Source organism: Spinacia oleracea, chromosome 2 (assembly GCF_020520425.1).
Source record: "Spinacia oleracea cultivar Varoflay chromosome 2, BTI_SOV_V1, whole genome shotgun sequence".
Classification (NCBI taxonomy): Eukaryota; Viridiplantae; Streptophyta; class Magnoliopsida; order Caryophyllales; family Amaranthaceae; genus Spinacia; species Spinacia oleracea.
The window spans coordinates 12,114,902-12,135,305 of record NC_079488.1 but is presented as its reverse complement, the minus strand read 5'-3'; the positions used below and the strand labels follow the sequence as shown (position 1 = coordinate 12,135,305).

General features: G+C 36.1%; 1 protein-coding gene across 5 annotated transcripts; it reads left to right on the top strand.

Annotated features, from left to right (window-relative positions):
• The first annotated feature begins 287 nt into the window (after nt 1-287).
• LOC110792960 (protein FIP1) lies at nt 288-20,301 on the top strand. 5 transcript variants are annotated; one of them, XM_056836505.1, is made up of 15 exons: nt 357-439; nt 1,468-1,685; nt 2,774-2,865; nt 3,392-3,496; nt 7,362-7,411; nt 8,003-8,069; nt 10,163-10,235; nt 13,671-13,726; nt 14,760-14,856; nt 14,939-15,020; nt 15,650-15,712; nt 17,007-17,066; nt 18,168-18,260; nt 19,537-19,599; nt 19,675-20,301. In XM_056836505.1, the coding sequence occupies exons 2-15, from the start codon at nt 1,669-1,671 to the stop codon at nt 19,783-19,785; spliced, it is 1,029 nt and encodes a 342-aa protein (XP_056692483.1). In that variant the 5' UTR covers nt 357-439; nt 1,468-1,668; the 3' UTR covers nt 19,786-20,301. The 5 variants fall into 5 exon arrangements, with proteins under 5 accessions (XP_056692482.1, XP_056692483.1, XP_021853476.1 ...); XM_056836504.1 differs by lacking the exon at nt 1,468-1,685 and having other exon boundaries at nt 288-439; XM_021997784.2 differs by lacking the exons at nt 357-439; nt 1,468-1,685; nt 2,774-2,865 and having other exon boundaries at nt 3,392-3,506.
• Nucleotides 20,302-20,404: the final 103 nt, after the last annotated feature.

The window sequence follows — 20,404 nt, the reverse complement described above, 5'->3', positions numbered from 1 at the left end:
GGGGCGGGGCGGGTCCAACACAAAATCCACACCCGCCCCATCACTCATGGCATGTATGATTTTCATACCTATCCCCGCCTCATCACTCATGGCAGGTATGATTTTCATACCCATACCCGCCAAACCTCACTCCATCCCTGCCTACTTGGGGCGGATGCGGGGCGGGTCTCCCATAAAACCCGCCCCACTGACATTCTTACTCTGTATCTTTAAACTCTAAAAAAAAATTAAAATATCTTTTAACATAAAGTTAAAAAGACAATATTACCCCTGCCAAAATTCAGCGGTAGGAACACCTGACTACCTGACTTCGACATATATGCTGGATTATACAAATCATAAATACATCTCGTTTTGTTTCAGATTCCATCATCCCACTCTAAATCATGTCTTCAATCGCTCGGAATTCTTCCTCGCCCACTATCGCTGAAGAAAACCTGTAAATCTCTCTCTGTCCCTCTCAATTACGGACTACTTCTCTAATCAATTCGATTTTATTGATTTTGATTTTTCCTATGTTTTTTTTTATGTGATTGTGTTTCTGCTTACTTTTTGTCATTCCGAGGCTTAATTTTCCAATTTTGTTTTAATTTCTGTCGATTTTGGGTGCATTCACATTCTTAATCTGATGAAAGTTGCTGTGCTACTTCAAAATCATGTGGTATTTGTTTTAATTATTAATTATTTAATTATGGTTGTTGAAATGATAGACTAGAATTGAAATCAATTGTTTCAGTGGGATCGAATTGTCGAAACATCGGTCGTTGCTGATTCAGTGGTTAGGAAGATTGATTGGTTGCTTGTTTGTTGGGGGTAAAGTGAGATTATGCTATTGACCATTATTGAACTTCCAGTGTAGGGATTGCAATAGCATGTAAGATAGATGATATTAGTCTTTCTTACTTACACCGAAATGATAGACTACAATTGAAATAATCTAATGTAGATGATATAGATTAGGGTTTCAATTATTTAATTATGGATGTTGAAATGATAGACTGCAATTGAAATCAATTGTTATAGTGGGATTGAGTTGTCGAAACATCGGCCGTTGCTGATTCAGTTGTTAGGAAAATTGATTGGTTGCTTGTTTGTTGGGGGTAAAGTGAGATTATGCTATTGAACATTATTGAACTTCCAAGTGGAGGGATTGCAAAAGCATGTATGTAGATGATATTAGTCTTTCTTACTTGCACCGTCCGTTGTGTTTTTACCCATTGGAATATGGAATGCTTTTGAATAAGCTTCTGGTTTTCAGGATAGGTATAATAGTAATAGTCTGATTTAGGTGGTACTGTGGTAGATGCCCACCAATTTGGTTAAACCCTAAAATAAATTAGCTCTAAAAGAGATTCAAAATTGGAAAAATTCGGCTTAAGATGGCTACGGTCTACTTCTAAGATAGATTGTAAGTACACTATGTTTTTTATAAAAAGGTTGAACCAAACCGCCTGTTTTTAATTGCAGAGAAAGAATTTTGTGTAGTCTTGCCATTTTCGTAACCCTGTCGAATATTGAAGCTTCATAAGAGTCACATAACGATCAGTGTGGTGGGATGGACGCACTCTAATTATTTTAACCATCATATGGAGGTTCTACCGACTAGCAAGCAGTAACTGCAGGCCTTAAAATGCTAGTTGGGTTTTGAAAGCTGAATAAGTAAAATTCATGCACGACTCCGGGAGGTAGGGGAAACAAGGGCTATATGTTATTTTCTATAATATTAAAAGATCATGTGTCTATCACAGAAAATGTGGAAAACAAGGAGATATATCTTGTATAACGTGTTCAAATCTAGGTTGCATGAGAAGGTTGTTCTTGGCCAGAAGTATATGATGCCGCAAACTTTACATGCTTAAGTTTTTTTTTTTTGATTTGGAGAAATGGAAAAGAGCCCCATTATGTTTTTTTATTGTTGTGTTGGCAATTTGGAAATGTACTATGTTTTTCATTAACTTCTGTAATAAAAAAAATGACCTGATCACCTAACGACGAATCACAATTTTCTCCACAAATGGAGCTTGATGCTTTTTATAGAAGTTCTTGGTTAGTGGAAGTTTGTGAATGATGCTTGATGGCACATGGGGAAAATGAACCTCTCCATAGTCCATATCTTAGAATGGGAATCATACAACTGATGGCACATTACCTGGATGGATACCTGCTTTCTTAGCATGCGATATTCTTATGATCTGCAATTTCATGCTCGATCCCTCAAACCTGTGAAAAGCGAAAAAGAAAAAAGGAATAGTGCAAACAAATAGAAAATAAACTTTTAGTAGCACTTTGGTTTCCATTGTTGTCCTGTGGGCCTTTTCAATCTTTGATTGCACAACGTTACCAATTATTAATTTGGGATTTTCAAAATCATTTTGCTGTTTTATATAAAATTATTCATGGATTGAGCAATGTTTTTAAATTTGTTCACTATGACTAGATGTAGTTTAAAAGATTATCATTGACACTACCCCTAGATGTTCCTTTTTAGGTTGTCTTGATGCTATATCTGTAGATGGGAAGTGTGCTTTGGATATACTTACTAAAGCCACATCATTGAAATTGATACAGTATGACACTTGAGTTTCGACTGTGTGCTTGTATGATCATGTCTTTTGACTAAATTTTATTACATCTTCTCTGACAAAAATATGATTGGTTCTATGGTTACATCACGTATAATTTTTTTATTATTATTGTTTTTATGTTGGAGAACTCTAATCCCTTGGGTAAATATATGTTGTCTTTTCTCTGACATTGTTCCATTTCCTGTCAGATTCTTGGATATTCTGAATGATGCCCCGCTAGCTGCACATCGGAAGCCTACCAAAATCTATGGGAGTATAGTCTATTGTTTTCTATTGGCAAGTGAATTCTCTTTTATGTGAATTTGGACTTTCATCATGCCAATGCACACATACTACAAAAAGTCTTTCTTCAGTTTGTGTAAAGTTAATTTTAAACCTCAATTCAGAACATCTGTACGAACTTCAACTAAATTCAGAAACACGTGTCTTTTATTTTAGACATTGTTATGTGAATTTTTTTTTCAAAGAATATTTTGCATGCCTCTAAGCTACTCAATACTCATTGAGATGTTTCCATTGTGTCAAAAGTTATCCTTGTCAAAGTGCTCAGGTATTTGTAAAACAAGTAATAGTTGTCCGGGTACTGCGAAGAAAACTTTGCTCAATACTCGAGAAACAGCTTTACATTTCAACATCCATGCAAAGAAGCTCTGAATTTTGATATGAAGTATTTGTATGAACTTTGAGTTCAGAATCAGGAAGTCTGAGAAATTGTCCAGATTGATTCTATCAACAATTTCTTAATATTAGTAATATTGGTGATATAGTTTTTCTAGTCTAATCTTACGTTCCTTTTATTTAGGCAGGTTATGCTATTGTAGGGGTAGGAGCCCCATGGATTTTTCAACCTCTTGAAGCCTGGATCTCACCACTTCTTTGCAGCTGCAATGTTATTCTTCTACTGATCACAGGTTCATCCAAGTAAACATCTCTCATGTCTACAATATATGTCATGTGGCATTGATTGACAATTGAATTTGTCCATCCAATAGTTTCTTTTAGCTGGTAACAATCATAATATATATCTTATTGTTTTGTGGATGTAAACCTGTAGTAATATTTCCCTGGGGCTCCCATTTTTTTCGTTCAAATACATGTTGGCTGAGTGAACAAGGACAGTATCAGCCATTTGATTGCTGATTCTCTACTTCCTCCTCAAGATGGAACCCTGTTAGTGCATCTACATTCTTCAAAATCCACTTTGATTGCAGATGAGTGCATTATCTTGTTCATTTGGAATTCTTAAAAGGGCTCTTGCATTAGCATGATTTTGCACTGGCAAAGATGATATTGAGTGACTGGTATTCTGAGTTGGTGGCACTGAGAGTTGTGCCATTCCTGATGACATAAATTTGGAAAAGATTAAAGCTCAATAAGGGTTTGGCTATTAATTAACTTGTGTTCACTTTACCAGCTAGTGGGGTAAGTGACACAACATAGAGTTCTTGCGGCATAGATTGGGGATTTTGTTGTGTCAATTGGCAAGAGTTTTGTGTTTGCAGATAATTTACTTTCATCCTCATGTAATTCTCGAGGACCAATGGACCAAGTGACTTGAAGGTTTGCTAGTGGAAGAGAAGATATCATGGAAGAATATTATCAATGCAAAATCTGTAAATCAAACACTTATGTATAATGTTGATAACCGGAACCTGTTTTAACGGGGTTATAAAATCTAAATCCGCACATAGCTTAAGGGTAAAGAGCAATTCCCCGGGGGGGGGGGGGTCTATCTTTAAGAGACGCCTGTGGCTCATGCAGTTGTGAATTGGAATGGGAATAGAAGCATTAAGGCCTATTTCTCTTAAGATTACCTATTATGTATGGTCTGCAACACTGGTCTAGTGTTCAAAAGAATGGGTTGTTATAAAGTATTAGCTTCGGTGTACTTTATAATAGTCAAAGCGTCTGCTATGTGCTAAGGGGGATGAAAGTGTCAATTTGGAGTCTGACGCTTCTTGGATTGTGAACACTTTTGCTTGCGCAGCTCTAGGTGAAGAACTTTTGAAAGATGTGTGTAGAGAGTTTAGCAGAGAAACAAGTGTAGGCTCTGTGAAGAGTAACGTGTGACTCTTATCACTTCCTTGGTCACCTGCAGGATTTGTACTTGTTGGAAATAGAAAACTATGAAATTGTTAGGCTGACAAAATTGCGGGAAGTTTGCGTTCTTGGGAATTGAAGAAAGTTGCTACCCTAGTACCCTCCAATTAAGTAGAATCTTTACAAGCAATCTTACTTCTTGCTGTCACCAAATACAGTTTCCTGGAAATTTTAACATCATGCAGGTAACCACTTGGCCTTTTCCTCTCTTGAATATGAGTTTTTGATACTTTTCTGGATTAGCTGGACTCTGCCTATTTGAAAGAAGAATGAAGGCATTTCTAAAGTGCAGAGATTGATTCCTTTTTAGAACACTAGAACTCGCTTCCTTCAGAAAAAAAAGAACACTAGAACTCGTAGCGGTCATGGAAGGACAGGAACTGTGTGCTTTAGGAGAAACTGTGATCTTCTCACCCCCTTTCTTCTATTTTCTTCCCCTTTTGCCGAGCTGTATTCAATTTTTTTTATAAGGACTAGCATTGGTCATGATTTTTCATCCTATTATCATTAGTTTCCAAATTTCCAGGTTTTGTGGGTTTGTGCCCTACATTCTCCACATGAGAAATCACTCCATTTGATAGCTTATTGACCTTGTTATTCTGTTGTTGATACAGGGAGGAAAATCCTTTTTAAAGCATAATGCTTCGAAAGTTCGAATACATAGGGATAAACGTGGCTTCAGGGTGTGGTCATGGATTGTACTAACTACTAAGTCTAATGAATCATTTGAAAAGGGATAAAAAAGGACATTTCTTCCCATTCTTCTCTTATCCACCCTAAAAGTTGGTACATCATAGCAGAAATATCCACTTTCTAGAATATCTGGGTATGAAAAACTTGTAAGGTTTCTGAATTTTTAGTATAGGCAAAATGAGGATACTTTCTGCTGGATGCCAAGAAACTGTATTATTTCAGGCAGAGTTTCATTCTTGGATAAGTGAAAGAAAATCAGTGAAGCTTTAGCTCCTTGTTTACTCTAATTGTTTATTGGTAAACAAGGAGCTAAATTTAAGTGAAAGTTGTACCCAAAACCAGAATAGATCATAAAAGGAATAAAGTGTCCGATTGTGTATAAGTTGTATGAAATGTTATGAATTGTTTTGGGGTTCATATAAAGAAAGCCGTTTAGTCAATTAGTTGGTCATTAATGCTACTGGAGATTTTCAATTTGTTTTGATGCATCAGAAGCTTACCTAAGCTTTGAAGTAGCAGAAGCTAACATGGTGAAAGCTAAAGGAAGGAAACAAACAAGTTGATGAAATTCTAGATATTACATGGTCTTTTCTTCGAACGAGCTGTTTGGGTCTTCCATGTTGTGCTCCTATTAAGCACATCTTTGTTCGTGTTCTAGTTTAAAGAGATTCGAAACAGGACATGCAGCATGGAAATCAAAGATTTTGTCAAGACGAAGTAGATTATCAATTTTACATTGATGAAGCACTCTTCCAGGATGTCTGCAAGAGGGAAAATGTTTCTCCGAAAGCATCCACACCATGGAGAAGCTCTTAAGGAAAAATGGATTTAGAGGTTTGTAAATGAAGATGAGGCATTGTGCTAGAATATCATTCAACTCAAATATGGCGGAGACTGGAGAGAGGCTAGGCTGGTGGAGCAAGGAGGTTTCTTCTTCTCATGGGAGCAAGCATTATGATATCAGTTTTAGGATGGCTTTAGTGGCTTTCAAGATAAAGAATGGTTCAGCCCTCAAAGGCCTCAAAAACCCGTTTTTGTATTGGTGTGATATTTGATGCGGGGAGCAATCCGTAAAAGCCCAATTTGTAGATTTATTCAATATTGCATTACTTGAGGAGGCTGGTATTATAGTAGTGTTCGCGTGGAATGATTATCGGAATGTTGGGATGTTTCTTTTTCATTACCCTAATAATTGGGAAGTAATTTTGGTCTTCATGCTTTTGGAACATTTTTGCATTGAAGAAGTTGACCTTGAGGAGAATGACGAGACAGTAGGGTGGCATGATAAGAGTGGCTCCATTTCAGTTATGAGTTTTTGTAACTTTCTGAACTATTTTTCTGTTTGGCTTTCCATGCTAACTTTATTTGAAAGACAAAAACTCCTCAAGCATATATTTGATTGGGAAACTGTGAAAGAGAAGATCCAAAGGATTTCATTAAGAGTAGGATTTTTTCCCCTTGCAAACCATTGTAGTTTGTGTTTAAGGAGGAAAGAGTTTCATTAGCCTTGTTTGGGATGACCCATGGAAGATGTTTTCTAGCTTGGAAAAGAAGGCTGAAGAAAGGTTGCTGAAGCGTGGAAAATGATTCTGTTTGCAATTTGGTGGTATCTTTGGAAGGAACGAAACCCAATAGTTTTTTAAGTCTGGAGGTTGCCCAAGTGGAGGTTTCAATTTCTTTTTTGAGGCTATTGTTTAGTTGGAGTGAATGTTAAGTCTGAGATACACTTGTCAATTTGGATTGTGTAGAGGCCATGCGTGTTTGTCCTAAAGCCCATATTTTGAGTTATGTATATAGATGACACCCCCTTGGTGCCTTTCTAATGTAATATTTATTACGTAATAAAAAGTTCGCATATAAGCTATCAGGGTGATAAAATGTTCTCACTGTTTGAATCTGTTTCTGCTCTGAATTTGAGCTTCATAGTGTTGAATCTAATCAACTGCCTCTTTGGTGAAATTAATCCCCTTCATTATTTTTCAGGAATATTTCAACAATATCTGGTGTACCAAGTACAGAAAATACGATTGCAGGTAATAGAAGGATTTATTACTGGCTGGTTTATACCAGATTCTAGAAAGTGCTGTTGTAGGCCCAAAAAAACCTCTTTGAAATTGTACTGAATTACTGATCTTGTTAGAGGTATTGGGATGTGATTACATCATTTATATGTTATATGCCTACCAAACAACTGAATGGAGTGATATGATAAATTGACATCTAATGAACTCAGCGAGATTTCTATAGAATCTTTTTTTCCCATTTAAATTGATGTGTGAATCAGAACATCTGCATTATTCTGTAGGGAGCTGATGTGTGACTCCGAACATCTGCATTCCTCTGCAGGGAACTGATGCATGACTCCAAATATCTGTATTCTTTTGCAGAGATTTTAATTTTCATTATGTGGACTTGTAATTCACGAACATTTTTAGCATAGTGTGCTAATGTTTTTAATGTATTGATGACAGTTTTGTTTTTTTGGGTGCAAATGAGCCATAAGGGCGGGGATGAGAATCGATCCCAGGATCACCTGAAACCGGGAGGGAAGCTCTTACCAACTGAGCTATCCCCCACTCTCATGATGACAGTTTTGTAATGTGTTTTAATTACATTTGCTGTAGGGTTACTACATGCTTAGCCAGAAGTTGAAACATATTGTTCGTCTACCGTTCGCCACAAATTCTTATGGTATGTGCATATGCTTAATATTCTCTCCTAAGCATCTTATAATTTATCTTCATCCTACGTCATGATTTTTTTTTTAACAATCTGAAATATCTGGACATCACTTTGAATAAACTATGTCAGCTGTACTTGTTAATCTGCTGGTTGCCATTTTTGTGAAACTTAAAATGTATTCCTTTCGAAATATACGCAAGATTAGTCCCCCGTTCATGCTGTGCTATAATGATGGCATGAACGGCGGGAATGTTGGTAAAGTGAGTGTAATGCAGCTTGCCTGCAGTCAGGTATTCTTTTGATAGCAGAGGTTAAATGGAAGCCTGTCAGCTGTGTACACCCACTTCTTCCTTAAACTTCATTTTGAGATGGGATAGCAATGGTCTATTAATGGGTGAAACACGAACCAAAAACAATGGTAGGAGTCTCTAGGCGATGACTTCTTAATACCTCCAGTGAACAGGCTTGGGAAAGTGACCCTTGGTATAAGGAGTTTAATGACCATGCTCGGAGTCTTTTAGAAGGATGGAGTTGATCAAAGTTGCAGGTTTACTCTAGGGAAATGGAGTAGAATTTTAGTGAATTTAAGTATACAGTCAATTATGGTGGAGGTGGTCTACACCTTAATAGGCCTATCTCAGTGGGGGTTGGTTTTGTTGTTTATTGTTTCCGTATGAGAACATCCTGTCCCTAATCGTACTTTTCTATATTATAAATAAATAAATAGGTTATTGTTTTTCCTAAAAAAGAAAACTCTAAAACTAATCTTTATATGTGGACAATTCCATGGTTTGAGGCCATCGACTTAAGTTTATTTTAATTCTGTTTAATGTATAGTGATCTTTTTTATGTGACAATTGCAATTTCAACTTTTCAAACCCTAAAGGAGCAAAATATGAGCAGTGTTGCTGGTTTTTCCTCTTATATAATTTTTTGAGGCTAAAGGTTAGTATTTTTATTACTCTGAGGGACAATTTATTAATAAGAACATGGTTCTCCACTTCTCCCACACTTGTTCAACTCCAAAAGGCACTAATCTAGCAAAGTGCTGAGCAACATAATTCTAATCCTTTTTCATATGAGACCAAGAATAAATTCATAAGAATTGCTAGGAAATAAGACAGTCTCTAAAATAGAATCATATTTTTTCCTTGTATAACAACCGTAATATTGCAAGTTTTCATTTAATGTTCCTCATGTCATTTAGACTAATGATGATAAACACTACACAGTAAAGAAGATCTAACCTTTTTTTTTTGATAAATACTATAATTGTCTTGCTACCTTGTGCTCATAGTAAAAAAGAGCTGGCCTTTCTTTTCTTTCTTCATATTTCTAAAGAATATTAAGATGGTCGTTCTTATGCCCACACCCTGAAACCAGAACCCATGGGCACAGTAAGCTCTTACACATCAATCTGTGTCTCTTTCCTCAAAAGAAGCATCACTTTACCCTTGTTTTTATCACTTAAGAGAAATATGAATCTGAGGAAACATATTTTTCTTTCCCTGGTGGATTTCTTTCTGCACTCAGCTGTCAGTTAATTTGAGTAAGTATTTTTGGAGACAGCTTATCAAAAATACATATGTTAAATTTTAAACGTGTTATTGTGTCAAGTCCTAATGAAACATACAATATTAAATGTACCATAAAAAAATTTAACGTACCATAACAGTTTCCTCCCTCACGATTGAAGTAAAGGGAAAAAAAGAAAGATAAGTAAAAAATTAATCTAGAGATACCTTCACCCTTAAAATCTATGCCTACATTTATCATATTTCAGTTGTTATCAGAATAAAAACACTCTGTCCTTCTAGGTGGTATGATTTTTGTTAATAATTATATATTTCTGAACCCCATTCACTTAAAAATGTCCGTGAAATTTGATAATCGGGTGAAAGTATTTATGTGTGTGTGTGTGTGGGTGGGGGGGGGGGGGTGTTCTCTAATAGATTTGTAAGTGCTACTTTAGCTTACGTGAGTATAGATGATTTTTCTGTGGTCTCCTACCATTAGATTCTATTGTTTTGTGCTGTCCTGTTTCATTTTCTCTATTTGTATGCAAGAGACTCAACCAATATTTCTTTGATACACTTTCTTAGGGACTGCTGGGATGCTGCTTCTAGTTGTTTGGGAACCCAAAATCAGCTTTTTGTCTGCCTCTGCATTACTTAGGTATTTACTTCTCGTCAACTTCATGTGTACTCTTTTAGGCTACAATCTTTGCATATATTAGTAGTTCCCACAACTCTAGTGTCTCAGCCACGAAAAATATGGAATATGGTTAAAGGCCTTAAAGCTAAAAATCTCTGTCACCAAATGTGATTGTGGAGGCTTGGAGCATGTATTTGAGAATTGTTGATTTCCTGCTCTTTTATTATTTCTCCGTTTTTAATGATATTTTCATTCTTGATGTTAATATTCAATGTGTCAGACACTGGTCTGATGTTTATTAGTTGTGTAATTTGTTGTTGTTGATCAGAGTGGCAGCAATGCTGATAAAATATTTTTCCTTTATCAAAATTTGTGAGTGTTTCATTGTAAGTGGTGCCACTAGTTAGTGTGAAAGATTGGAAAAAGTAGTCTGGCAAACAAATGATGCAATCAGTAATCAAACTATTGTGAAAGTATATACGGTGGTTCTCACTTTATTATGTCAACCAAATTGTAGAGGGGAAAAATATATATTTGTCAAACCATTGACATAATCTTTCGAAATCGTCCATGAAATTGCTAATTATGCAGATGAGTTAAACAGTTTGGGGTGTATGGGTACATGATAGTTCCGCATACATGATACAGTGTTTTGGATAATAAAATTCTCAGGCATCTTAATTAAGGTGAGCTGTGTGCGGGTGTAAGGTTAAGGACTTAAGGTCTATCCCGGCATGCAAGACTACGAGGCCCGAATAGCCAAGCTTAAACCAGTTTTACAACAAACCCAAATTGGTAGAAACCAACATAACCAAAGACTAAGAATTACAAAGCCTCAAACCAGACCAAATCATTACAAGAGATTTTCTTAGGAAAGCGAGCTTTAATCCTGTTTTGAACATTATATTTAGTCTGCCTCATGGCATTTTCAACAGTAGGCACCTTCTGGTTCCAGTAACTCTCATTTCGTGAGCTCCAAACCTGATACAAGCAGACACAAACAGCAGCATAACAAACTGATTTTCTGAATTTAGAGGCTTTGCTTCGTGCTACCCGTCTGCATAAATTTAGAGGCATATACAACTTAGAATATATGTTTGGAGAAAGAGAAGTATATGCTGTTGTATGCTTGTGAACTTCTTATATTACCTTCACCTGCCATTTAGGAAAAAGTTTTCTGTAGCCAAGAGTCTTATTTTATAATCAGATCCTTCTACGTTGAAATCCTTTGTTCATTGGCAACTTGGTGAGTGTCTACCCAGTTTATTGAGCTTGTGCTTGGCACCTTAGTCAAACAATATGGTGGCTAGATTTCCAAGCTTTTGATTGTGTTTTTTTTCCCTGAATGAGAGATATGGTGGCTAGATCTAGAACTTGTTTCAGTACTGCCCAGAGTGCCCACATCAACCAGTATCAGATTTTGTTCCTTAGACTGCTTCCTACTGCAATTCTGGTTGCACGATTGTGAGCCTATAAATTGTAACTATTAGTTTCTGATACGGATCTAGGTGACCCTTTTCGTGGATGGAAAATTTTAGTGTAAAAGTAACAACTCTGAATCTGATACTCAAATTAATGAGAAACTAAACTCAACCCTGAGTTCCATTACAACTCACATTATTCTCAATAAATTCCAACGTGGAAAAGAATCTAAGGCCCACTAAAACTCCCTAAAGAATTAATTAATTAACTAAATAGTCCGATAATAACACTTACAAATCAGAACCCATTTAGGCGCAGGATTATTAAACTAAATTTATTGCTATAGAGAAGGCAATCGAGCTTCCGATTGCTCGCTAATAAAGGAGTTGTTGAAGAATCAAAGGCCGAGACGATTCAAGTTCCCCCGTTAGAATTGGGTCGCATTCTCCATGAAGACATTTTTGGCGTAGCTTTCCTCGTATTATTTCTAATTAGTTCTGTTTTCTTTGTTGGGCTTAGCCTCCCTTTTGCACCAAAAAATATATAAAAAATAAACTGGTTACATGTAAAACCCTCACTTTAAGAGTCTAGATTGAGTTTAAAGGATAGATAACATAGCATCAACCACTATGTTGTAGGGAACTAGGACTTGACTCACATCAGTATAATTAATGGATGTAAGTCCATTTAGATTTGTGAAGGTTCAGGAGAAACATCATATTGTCTGAACAAACTTTAAGGTTATGTGCTTGTGTCCACAGTTCCACACTCCAACTCATGTTTCTTGGACTCTTTGCTCCCCTTAAGTGCCTAGTTCGGTCTCCAAAAAGGGTTTGACACTCAAATCTTCATTTTGGATCAAAAACTATGCACAATTTTCTTCAACTGCCAAGCCCAGTATGTCGACATGTATTGGTCTCTCACAGTAGCATCTGAGTCTAAGTAACATTGGCATGCACATTACAAGTAGCTATAGTATAGAGAAATTGGTGATGGGTGCAAGATCTAACAACATAGTATAGCTACTATACTATGAACTAGGATACAATCACAGCCTCTATTGGTAATTTAACTATTTCTTTGTTTTGTGAGTGCTAAACATGTAGCCATGCGGGTAATAAATGTACCCATTAAGCTCAACAATAATTACCATGTGCGTTGTTACTAGAGTTTGAGCAAGTTGGTTATATGCAACGTATCTTTGGGATTATAATGAGTCAGCTCCTGTTGGATTTATATATACTTGTAATAATCATATTCCCTCTATGTTTTCATATTATATTTTCATATAGCCCTTCTCTGTGAATATACTAAATTCAAAACAGGAAATCTAATACGTATAAATGGGGACTGACAGGTTTCTATAGAAGTCGTTCCCTATTTCATATTTGTGATACAAGTTTGGTGTCTTATTTGAGTGTGTTGTCTACTGGCATGCACCAGTGTTTATCTTCAGTCTGGTTTCTCATGAATCATGATAAGGGTTGGTTACTCCAAGCCCCTTACCTGATTTGGAGTCTTAGTAAGTGTTTTTGGCATGAAATTCATTTATGTTCAGTTATAGCCTTTTTGGTTTTCGCTGGAGTCCTTAAGTTTATATCTTTAGTTTTGCTTCATGGGATTCTTGCATGTAAAACAATGCTTTTTTTCTGCTGGACTCTGTTGAAAAAAAGTATCTCAACAATTCAACATAGTACCACCACTCCTCACTTTAACAACTACGATTAGTCCTATGCAAGAAGAGAATAAACTACCTCTAATGAGGAGTTGAGGACAAACAACTGAAAGGAAATTGGGGTTTACCACCCCTTCAATACTTGTAATGGTTTTCATTTTAAGGAGAGGAAAGAGAAGAGAATGTTCGGAAACATCAGTCACTACTCACTACTCAACTATGTGATATCGTCAATATAGATGATGTCTGGATAATTTTGGTTTTGATTTAGGAATTAAGTCGAAATTGATTTATGCTTATTTTCTGAAAATGTCAAAATATTTTTGTCATCATTGCTTGTTTTTGTGTCATGTTTGCAGGATAGTGATGCTGATTGAAGTAGTAATTGCTGGCTCTTTCATGACTGCCTACATAGGTAAGTTTGCCTTATTTCTCGATTTTCTGACATCCCTTGGAGTTAGGCTGTTAGGGTGTGTTCTTTTCCAGTTAGGCTGTTAGGCTGTGTTGAACTCAGCTGAATTTAATTGATTTGTGCTTATCTTGACTAATGTTATCTATGCTTAGGCGCTTACAAAACTTATTTATGCTGAAATGGACGGCCATCATTGCTTTTTATAACAGCACCTTCTCGCAACAAGGCTGTGTTCCTTTCCACTTATCGCGTTGGTCGTACCTGAAATTAAATGTTTTATGCTTACCTGAACTAACAATATATTTTCTTAGCTGAACCATACCCTTCTTTCTTTCCTTCTTTTTCTATTTCCACCTTCTCACAACAATCATTATTATTTTGATTCATAGTTTTTAACAAATTTTTGAAAATGGAACAAAAAGTTCTCAATTGAAAAGCAGGACCTCCCCTACATTATTGTCAGATTCGTCACCGCTATGGTTTCGTCCTCACTATTATTATTGGTTATACTGATTCATAATATTAGGGAATTAAATTTTCATAAGATTATTTCATAATACAAGGGTCACCATTTATTAACTACTAACAAACATGTAATGTTAATCTTATTTTATAAATAAATGTGAACTTTGTGTATTCTGTGTGTGTGTGTGCGTGCATGTGTGCACGTGCATGTGTTTGGGGCTGGGCAGGCTTACTTAAACTAATAAGCCCAGAGCTCTCTTGTCATTTTGTGCAAGTTTACTAGGAGAAGCTATTTTTTTGTGTATTAATCACACTTCATTCAACACAAAACAAGTCTTACCAGGATTTTTCATTTCGGGACAAGGAATCCGAATCATGGTATAAGATCTTATTTGAGTGTGTTGTCTATTGGAATGATCAAGGAAGTTTGTGTGGACAAGAGTGAATTATTCTTAGTTTAGCTTAGACTACTTAGTGCTCTACTGCTCTTGTGGACAAATTGACTATATATTCTGAATTGCTTTGCATAGGATAAATTATATGACATTTATAAGTCCGACATGTCTTTCAGGTTACGTTCACCAATATAATTCATTGAATTCTCAGCCAGATGTATTGAAATCACTTTACTCTCCACTTCAACCATCAAGCTCTTTGGAAGGTTTAAGGTAAAGATGAAGACAACTTAAAATTGGGGGATGCTTTATATGGAGGGGCAACTTTGATCTCTGTTTGGTGGAACTGGAACAGGTATCATGATGGAAGGCTTTCTGATCAGCAAATGGCATTACTGCAGTATCAGCGAGAAAACATTCATTTTCTTTGTGAGGAGGTAAATGTATACTCATACTTACACTCAGTTGCCAGAATGACACACCTCTTAGGCTCCGTTTGGTAGGGTGTAAAACGTTTTCATGTGAAACGATTTTCCCCTTTTCAATCATTTTTTGTCGTTTGGTTGGGCAAGGGATGGAAAACAATTTTCCATAACTCTGTCAAAGGTGGAAAAACCTTTTCCATTTGAAACCTCCTTACTTCCCTCTCCCTTCTTCCCCTCAATCTTCACCATCTTCTCCCATTTTCTTTAAGGAACCAAACAAAGGAAAACTAGTTTGGAATTGTATTTTCCCTAGGAAAATGTTTTCCATGAAAAATCATTTTACACCAAACCAAACGGAGCCTTACTACTTCACCTGTTTCATTTTGGGTTAAGGGATCTCAAGCAGAATAGAGCTTGCCTGTTTCTATTCTCATCACGATCCTCATGGTTGGAGTTTTTGTTTTCAGTATACTGCACGCTTAAATGATATTTTCCAAACGCTCCCCCCCCCCCCCCCCCCCCCACCAAAAAAAAAGAAGGATTTTCATGTACGCAACTATAAAATTAGCAATTGAATCTAGCCTACCAGATTTTGAACATTCTTTGTTATAAGCATTCTGATGATTAAATATTTCGCTCAGATTCTGCGGCTGCAGGAATGTTTGAGCAAATATGAAAGATCTAATGATGGGAGTACTCCTCAGGTAATTTTTAACTTTTTTCAACACTTCAACATCCCAAAGATGTCATCTTCATCTTGTTTTAAGGATTTTCAACTGTGGAACTATTGCCACTCTCAAATATATTTGACCTTTCAGTTCATTTTGTAATGCCAAGAATTTATTTATTTATTATCCTTTAACTGTTTATGTCCTGGCTGCAACTCTGCAAAGTCCCTGCATGCTGCTTTTTATGCAACTGAATTGAAAAGTCATCACAAATTCAAGATGCTACTCTGGAAAAATCTGAACTAAATGAGTTGGATTACCTAATCTTTGGTCACTGGATTGCTTGCCAAAAGAAACCAAAGGATTTGTTGGTAAATCGACTAAGGGTTTGAATCCATCCGTTTCCATACCCCTGATGTCTTCACTTCAACTTCACATTGGACTCAAGCCGGCTGCTTATACATTGAAAGTTTTCACCTTGGGGCTGGATCTTCTAAGCAGGGGATTTCTTTAGTCGATTGAATATGTGCAGTCTGGTGTTTTTTTTTTTTTTTCACAAGCTAGTCAACTCAGTGACTATGGTTGTGCCTTATGCGTCTCCTCTTAATTGAAGTGTCAATGCAGATAATTTGCTTCTCTGATGATTATGATTTTGGACTGCCTTGATAAAGCTTGCTGAATGACCTTGACAAGTTTTGAACTGAATGTTACTACAGCAACATTTTGGTGGTTTAGGTTATATCAGTTGAAATGAGCATACTGTCAGCAAGAAAATAGGGTTGCCTTCGCTGCGGTTTGGTGGTTCGGGCCAAGTATACATGAGACCTTAGACCGGTCCTAGGTGAAGACTTTATGAATGGTGAATTTAACAATTTGGTTCTGACTTTGTAGGACCTTTGGAAAGCTGTAGACATCCCTTTTATTGAATTGTAGTGTATAAATGTCCTTGGGTAATCATCAACTGATTGTTCTCAACTCTTAAGTGATTTGCTACATAATTTTCCTCATGTTCTTCATACTTTTAGAGTTTTAGGGCAATAAACTTGTTTACTTTTTGGATTTGACCATTTGTGGGCCTGAGGGACACCTGCCCTAGTGAAGAAGTATGTACTGCTTTGTTTTAAAATTACTTTATACAATTGAAGTCACAATGTAATTGACCTTATGGCTCAACCTCAGAGATACAGGTGTGATGTGCATATTGTTATTGTTTTGTAGCTTAAAGAACATCTTCTCACCAACTATAGTTTTTCTCGTTTGAAAAGTTCAGAAATTTCAGAATAGTGTCTTTGTTAATCAGGAATTTGTATCGTACTTACTCCTTTTGCAGGCTGACCTAGCCCATCTTTTGGCAGCTCGTGATCAAGAACTTCGAACACTTTCTGCTGAGGTACAGACCACTAGTGACCTACATTTTTATAATTAATATGGCACATTCATAGTTGAGCTCGTGCTAGATCTTTGCCTGTAGAAAGTAGGAAAAAACTTCACCAAGCTTTCACACCAGTTCTATGACTCTGTTAACTGTATTGATTTTCCTGGGTACAATCTGCTTTTTTCCCCTTTTAATGCATATGCTGCCTTAAGGCTTAGGAATTGAATTTTAGGGTGAAACTTTGAATACTCTTTCCCTGCTACAGAATGTCATTGTTCGGAAAGAGCATCAGGTTGAGCATATTTTGTCTAAAATTTTCTCATATTTACAGAAGTCTAGGTTTCATTATGTTTGGTACAGAGGAAGATTTTTGTTACATATGGATAGCCTGATAACCTCTCTGCAATTGCAGGGGTAAGGTTGCGTACACCCGACCCCCCCTTACCCCGCTTTTTGCGGGAGCTTCTTTGAGGCAATGGGGTAATGATATGATGATGATGGATAGCCTGATAACCTGATTGTTAAGGGATGATTGTACTTATATTCATACTTATATTACTTTTCTGATTACTACTACCCCTTCTTAATAAATGCTTTCAGTGTGGGTTTGATATACATCTTATGGTCCCCTAACCATATCAACAGCATGATATTTACTTTAGCTGAACGCTGACTGTTGTTGTGTGCTACTCTCTCCGTCCCTTAATGTTTGCTCCTTTTGACTTTTTACGGACATTTTAAAATGTAAATATCTCCGATTCTGCGCGCATAGAAGTTATAAAATATTGATATTCTAAAAATATACATTGAACCGAATCCAACGGGAACCCACATGACAATAATTCGTGGTCAAACTATTTAAAGTTTGACCCAAGATAATGCAATGGGGCAAACATCAAGGCACGGAGGGAATACTACATATTGGAAATATATTCTTACATAACAAATTTGTAGGATGCTGATAATTTAGTTGTTGGAGCTTGGAGGGGTACCCTTATACATGTCTTTTAGTTTTAAATGGTGCAAACGTTTGTTTGTTCCAAATATGCTGATCTACATGGATCAGATTGTTGCAAATTTTGTGACTGGAGCTAATAGATTGCCTTTTCAATGAAGATGGATCAACTGCAATCTGAATTACAACTTGCTCGATCCTTAATTGCTGAGAGGGATGTTGAGATTCTCCGTGTTCGTAACACAAACAATCAGGTCAGTTTTTAGGACGTACTTTCAGAAGATTTTTTTGTCCTAGATATGTTTCAAGTAACCAATATGAAAAATTAGAATTGATGCCCTTTGTTTCCTCGTTAGTTCTCAACTCTTGTGATTTTGTCAGACTATTTTTTTTTGAGGGAACCTATCTCAGACTATGTTGAACTAAATTCAACATATTAGTACAAAAGTATTAGTATCCATCAAAATGAAGCCTGCTGAAAAGATTATTTCGATTGATTGTACTTGTTGGACTTCTATGACTTTTGAGACTGATCAAACTACCTTTTATGATGTTTATGTTTGGTAAAACAACAACAACAACAAAGCCTTAGTCCCAAAATGATTTGGGGTCGGCTAACATGAATCGTCGTAGGAGATCGTCATTGTCACCAATCAAACAAGAAAGGAGCAGGAAGTAAAAAGAAAAAAACAAGGAAGAGAAAGTGAAATTAATGAAATTAGGATAAGAGAAAATGTATATATATATAATAGAAGAAATATTGTAAGAGATAATAAAAATAAGTAAAATTTAAAATAAATGAATAAATAAAATAAGTACATTTCAAAATAGCATGTGAAATTAAAAAAAAATTGAAAGAATTTTAAAAATAAAATAGAAGTAAAATAAAAATAAAAATACAAATAAAAGAGAATAAGAAACATTGAAGTTGTGTAAGTCAAATGAAGTCATCAATGTATATTCTCTCCCTCCACTATGTCCTATCCAACGCCATATTTTCCTCAATTCCAAGAAAGCTCATATCGTGCTCAATCACCTTCCTCCAAGTTTTCTTAGGTCTTCCCCTACCCCTTGCAATTCTATCCCTTTGCCACCCTTCTATCCTCCTAACTGGAATCTCATTTGATCTTCTGCTTACATGTCCAAACCATCTTAAACGATTTTCCATCATCTTAAACTCAATCGGTGCAACCCCTACTTTCTTCCTAATTATGTTTGGTAAAACTAGAAAAAATAAAATAAAATGGTAAAAATAGTGTCACGTCATCTGATCGTCATACCAACACTGTAATGCAACATGTTTTTCTTCATAATTTCTATTGCCACTTTAAAGATACTTTTTTGTGGGTGCGAACTCTATAGATGATATTTGATTAGTAATGAAAATTTGTGAAGTAATAATGTTTTTTTGGGGTGGACAAGAATTAGTTTATTGTCATGGCATTTACATGGGACTTCACTTGCAAAATCACATATAAAGTCACTTAAATTAGCATCGTACTTGACATTTCTTATAACATACTGAAACAGTACACTGAAGAGAACGAGCGTTTAAGGGCAATTCTAGGTGAATGGAGTACTCGAGCAGCAAAGGTAACATCCACCCTTCTGTTCTATGCTTAACGGCCTAATTACATAAACTAATTGGCAATTTATTTGATGTATCAGCTTGAACGTGTATTGGAGTATGAAAGAATGTCAAATCTAGATTTGCAGAAGAGAGTTGTCACACTTAGGAACCAGTTAAGTGAATTTTCTCAACAAAATCAGCAGCATTAAGCTCGATGGCTACATATGTAGAGCTTTGTAAATGGTTTGTGTTTTTTCTTATATAGGTACATAGATTTAGATAGATGGACCATTTCGAAGTTTCCTCTCATTATCAAGTGCAAAATGTATAGATTAGCTGGTGGCCAAAGCCTCAATGTACTGTCTGGTATTCAGTAATGTGTAATGTGTAATGTGTAATGTGTAATGTGTAATGTATTTGGAATTAGAACATGATAGTGCATAGGAGAAGTTATTCCCCTTTAAATTTGTGCAGAATGATAGAGATGATAGCAATCCGGCTAGGCGGGCTGATGAGTTGGGTCGTTCTGAGTCTAATCTTGGCCCAAACAAGGCTAGTGCTACTCTCTTAGTGGGTTGGGCTCATGTTAGCTAGTCCTAGTGTGTATATGCATTTAAATTACGGAGTATTTATTTACAAATAGTAACTACAATTTGTTTTTTACTGTTGTTTTACTGTATTATAACTAACTGGGAGCGTAATTAAACTGTGTAAGTGATCTTGTACTCTCTTTGTCATTTAGAGAGTGGATTTTGTTGAATGTTGGGGGTAAAAATATGAATTGGATGATAATTGGCCTTAGGAGGTGGGTGAACGCTAGGAGGCTTG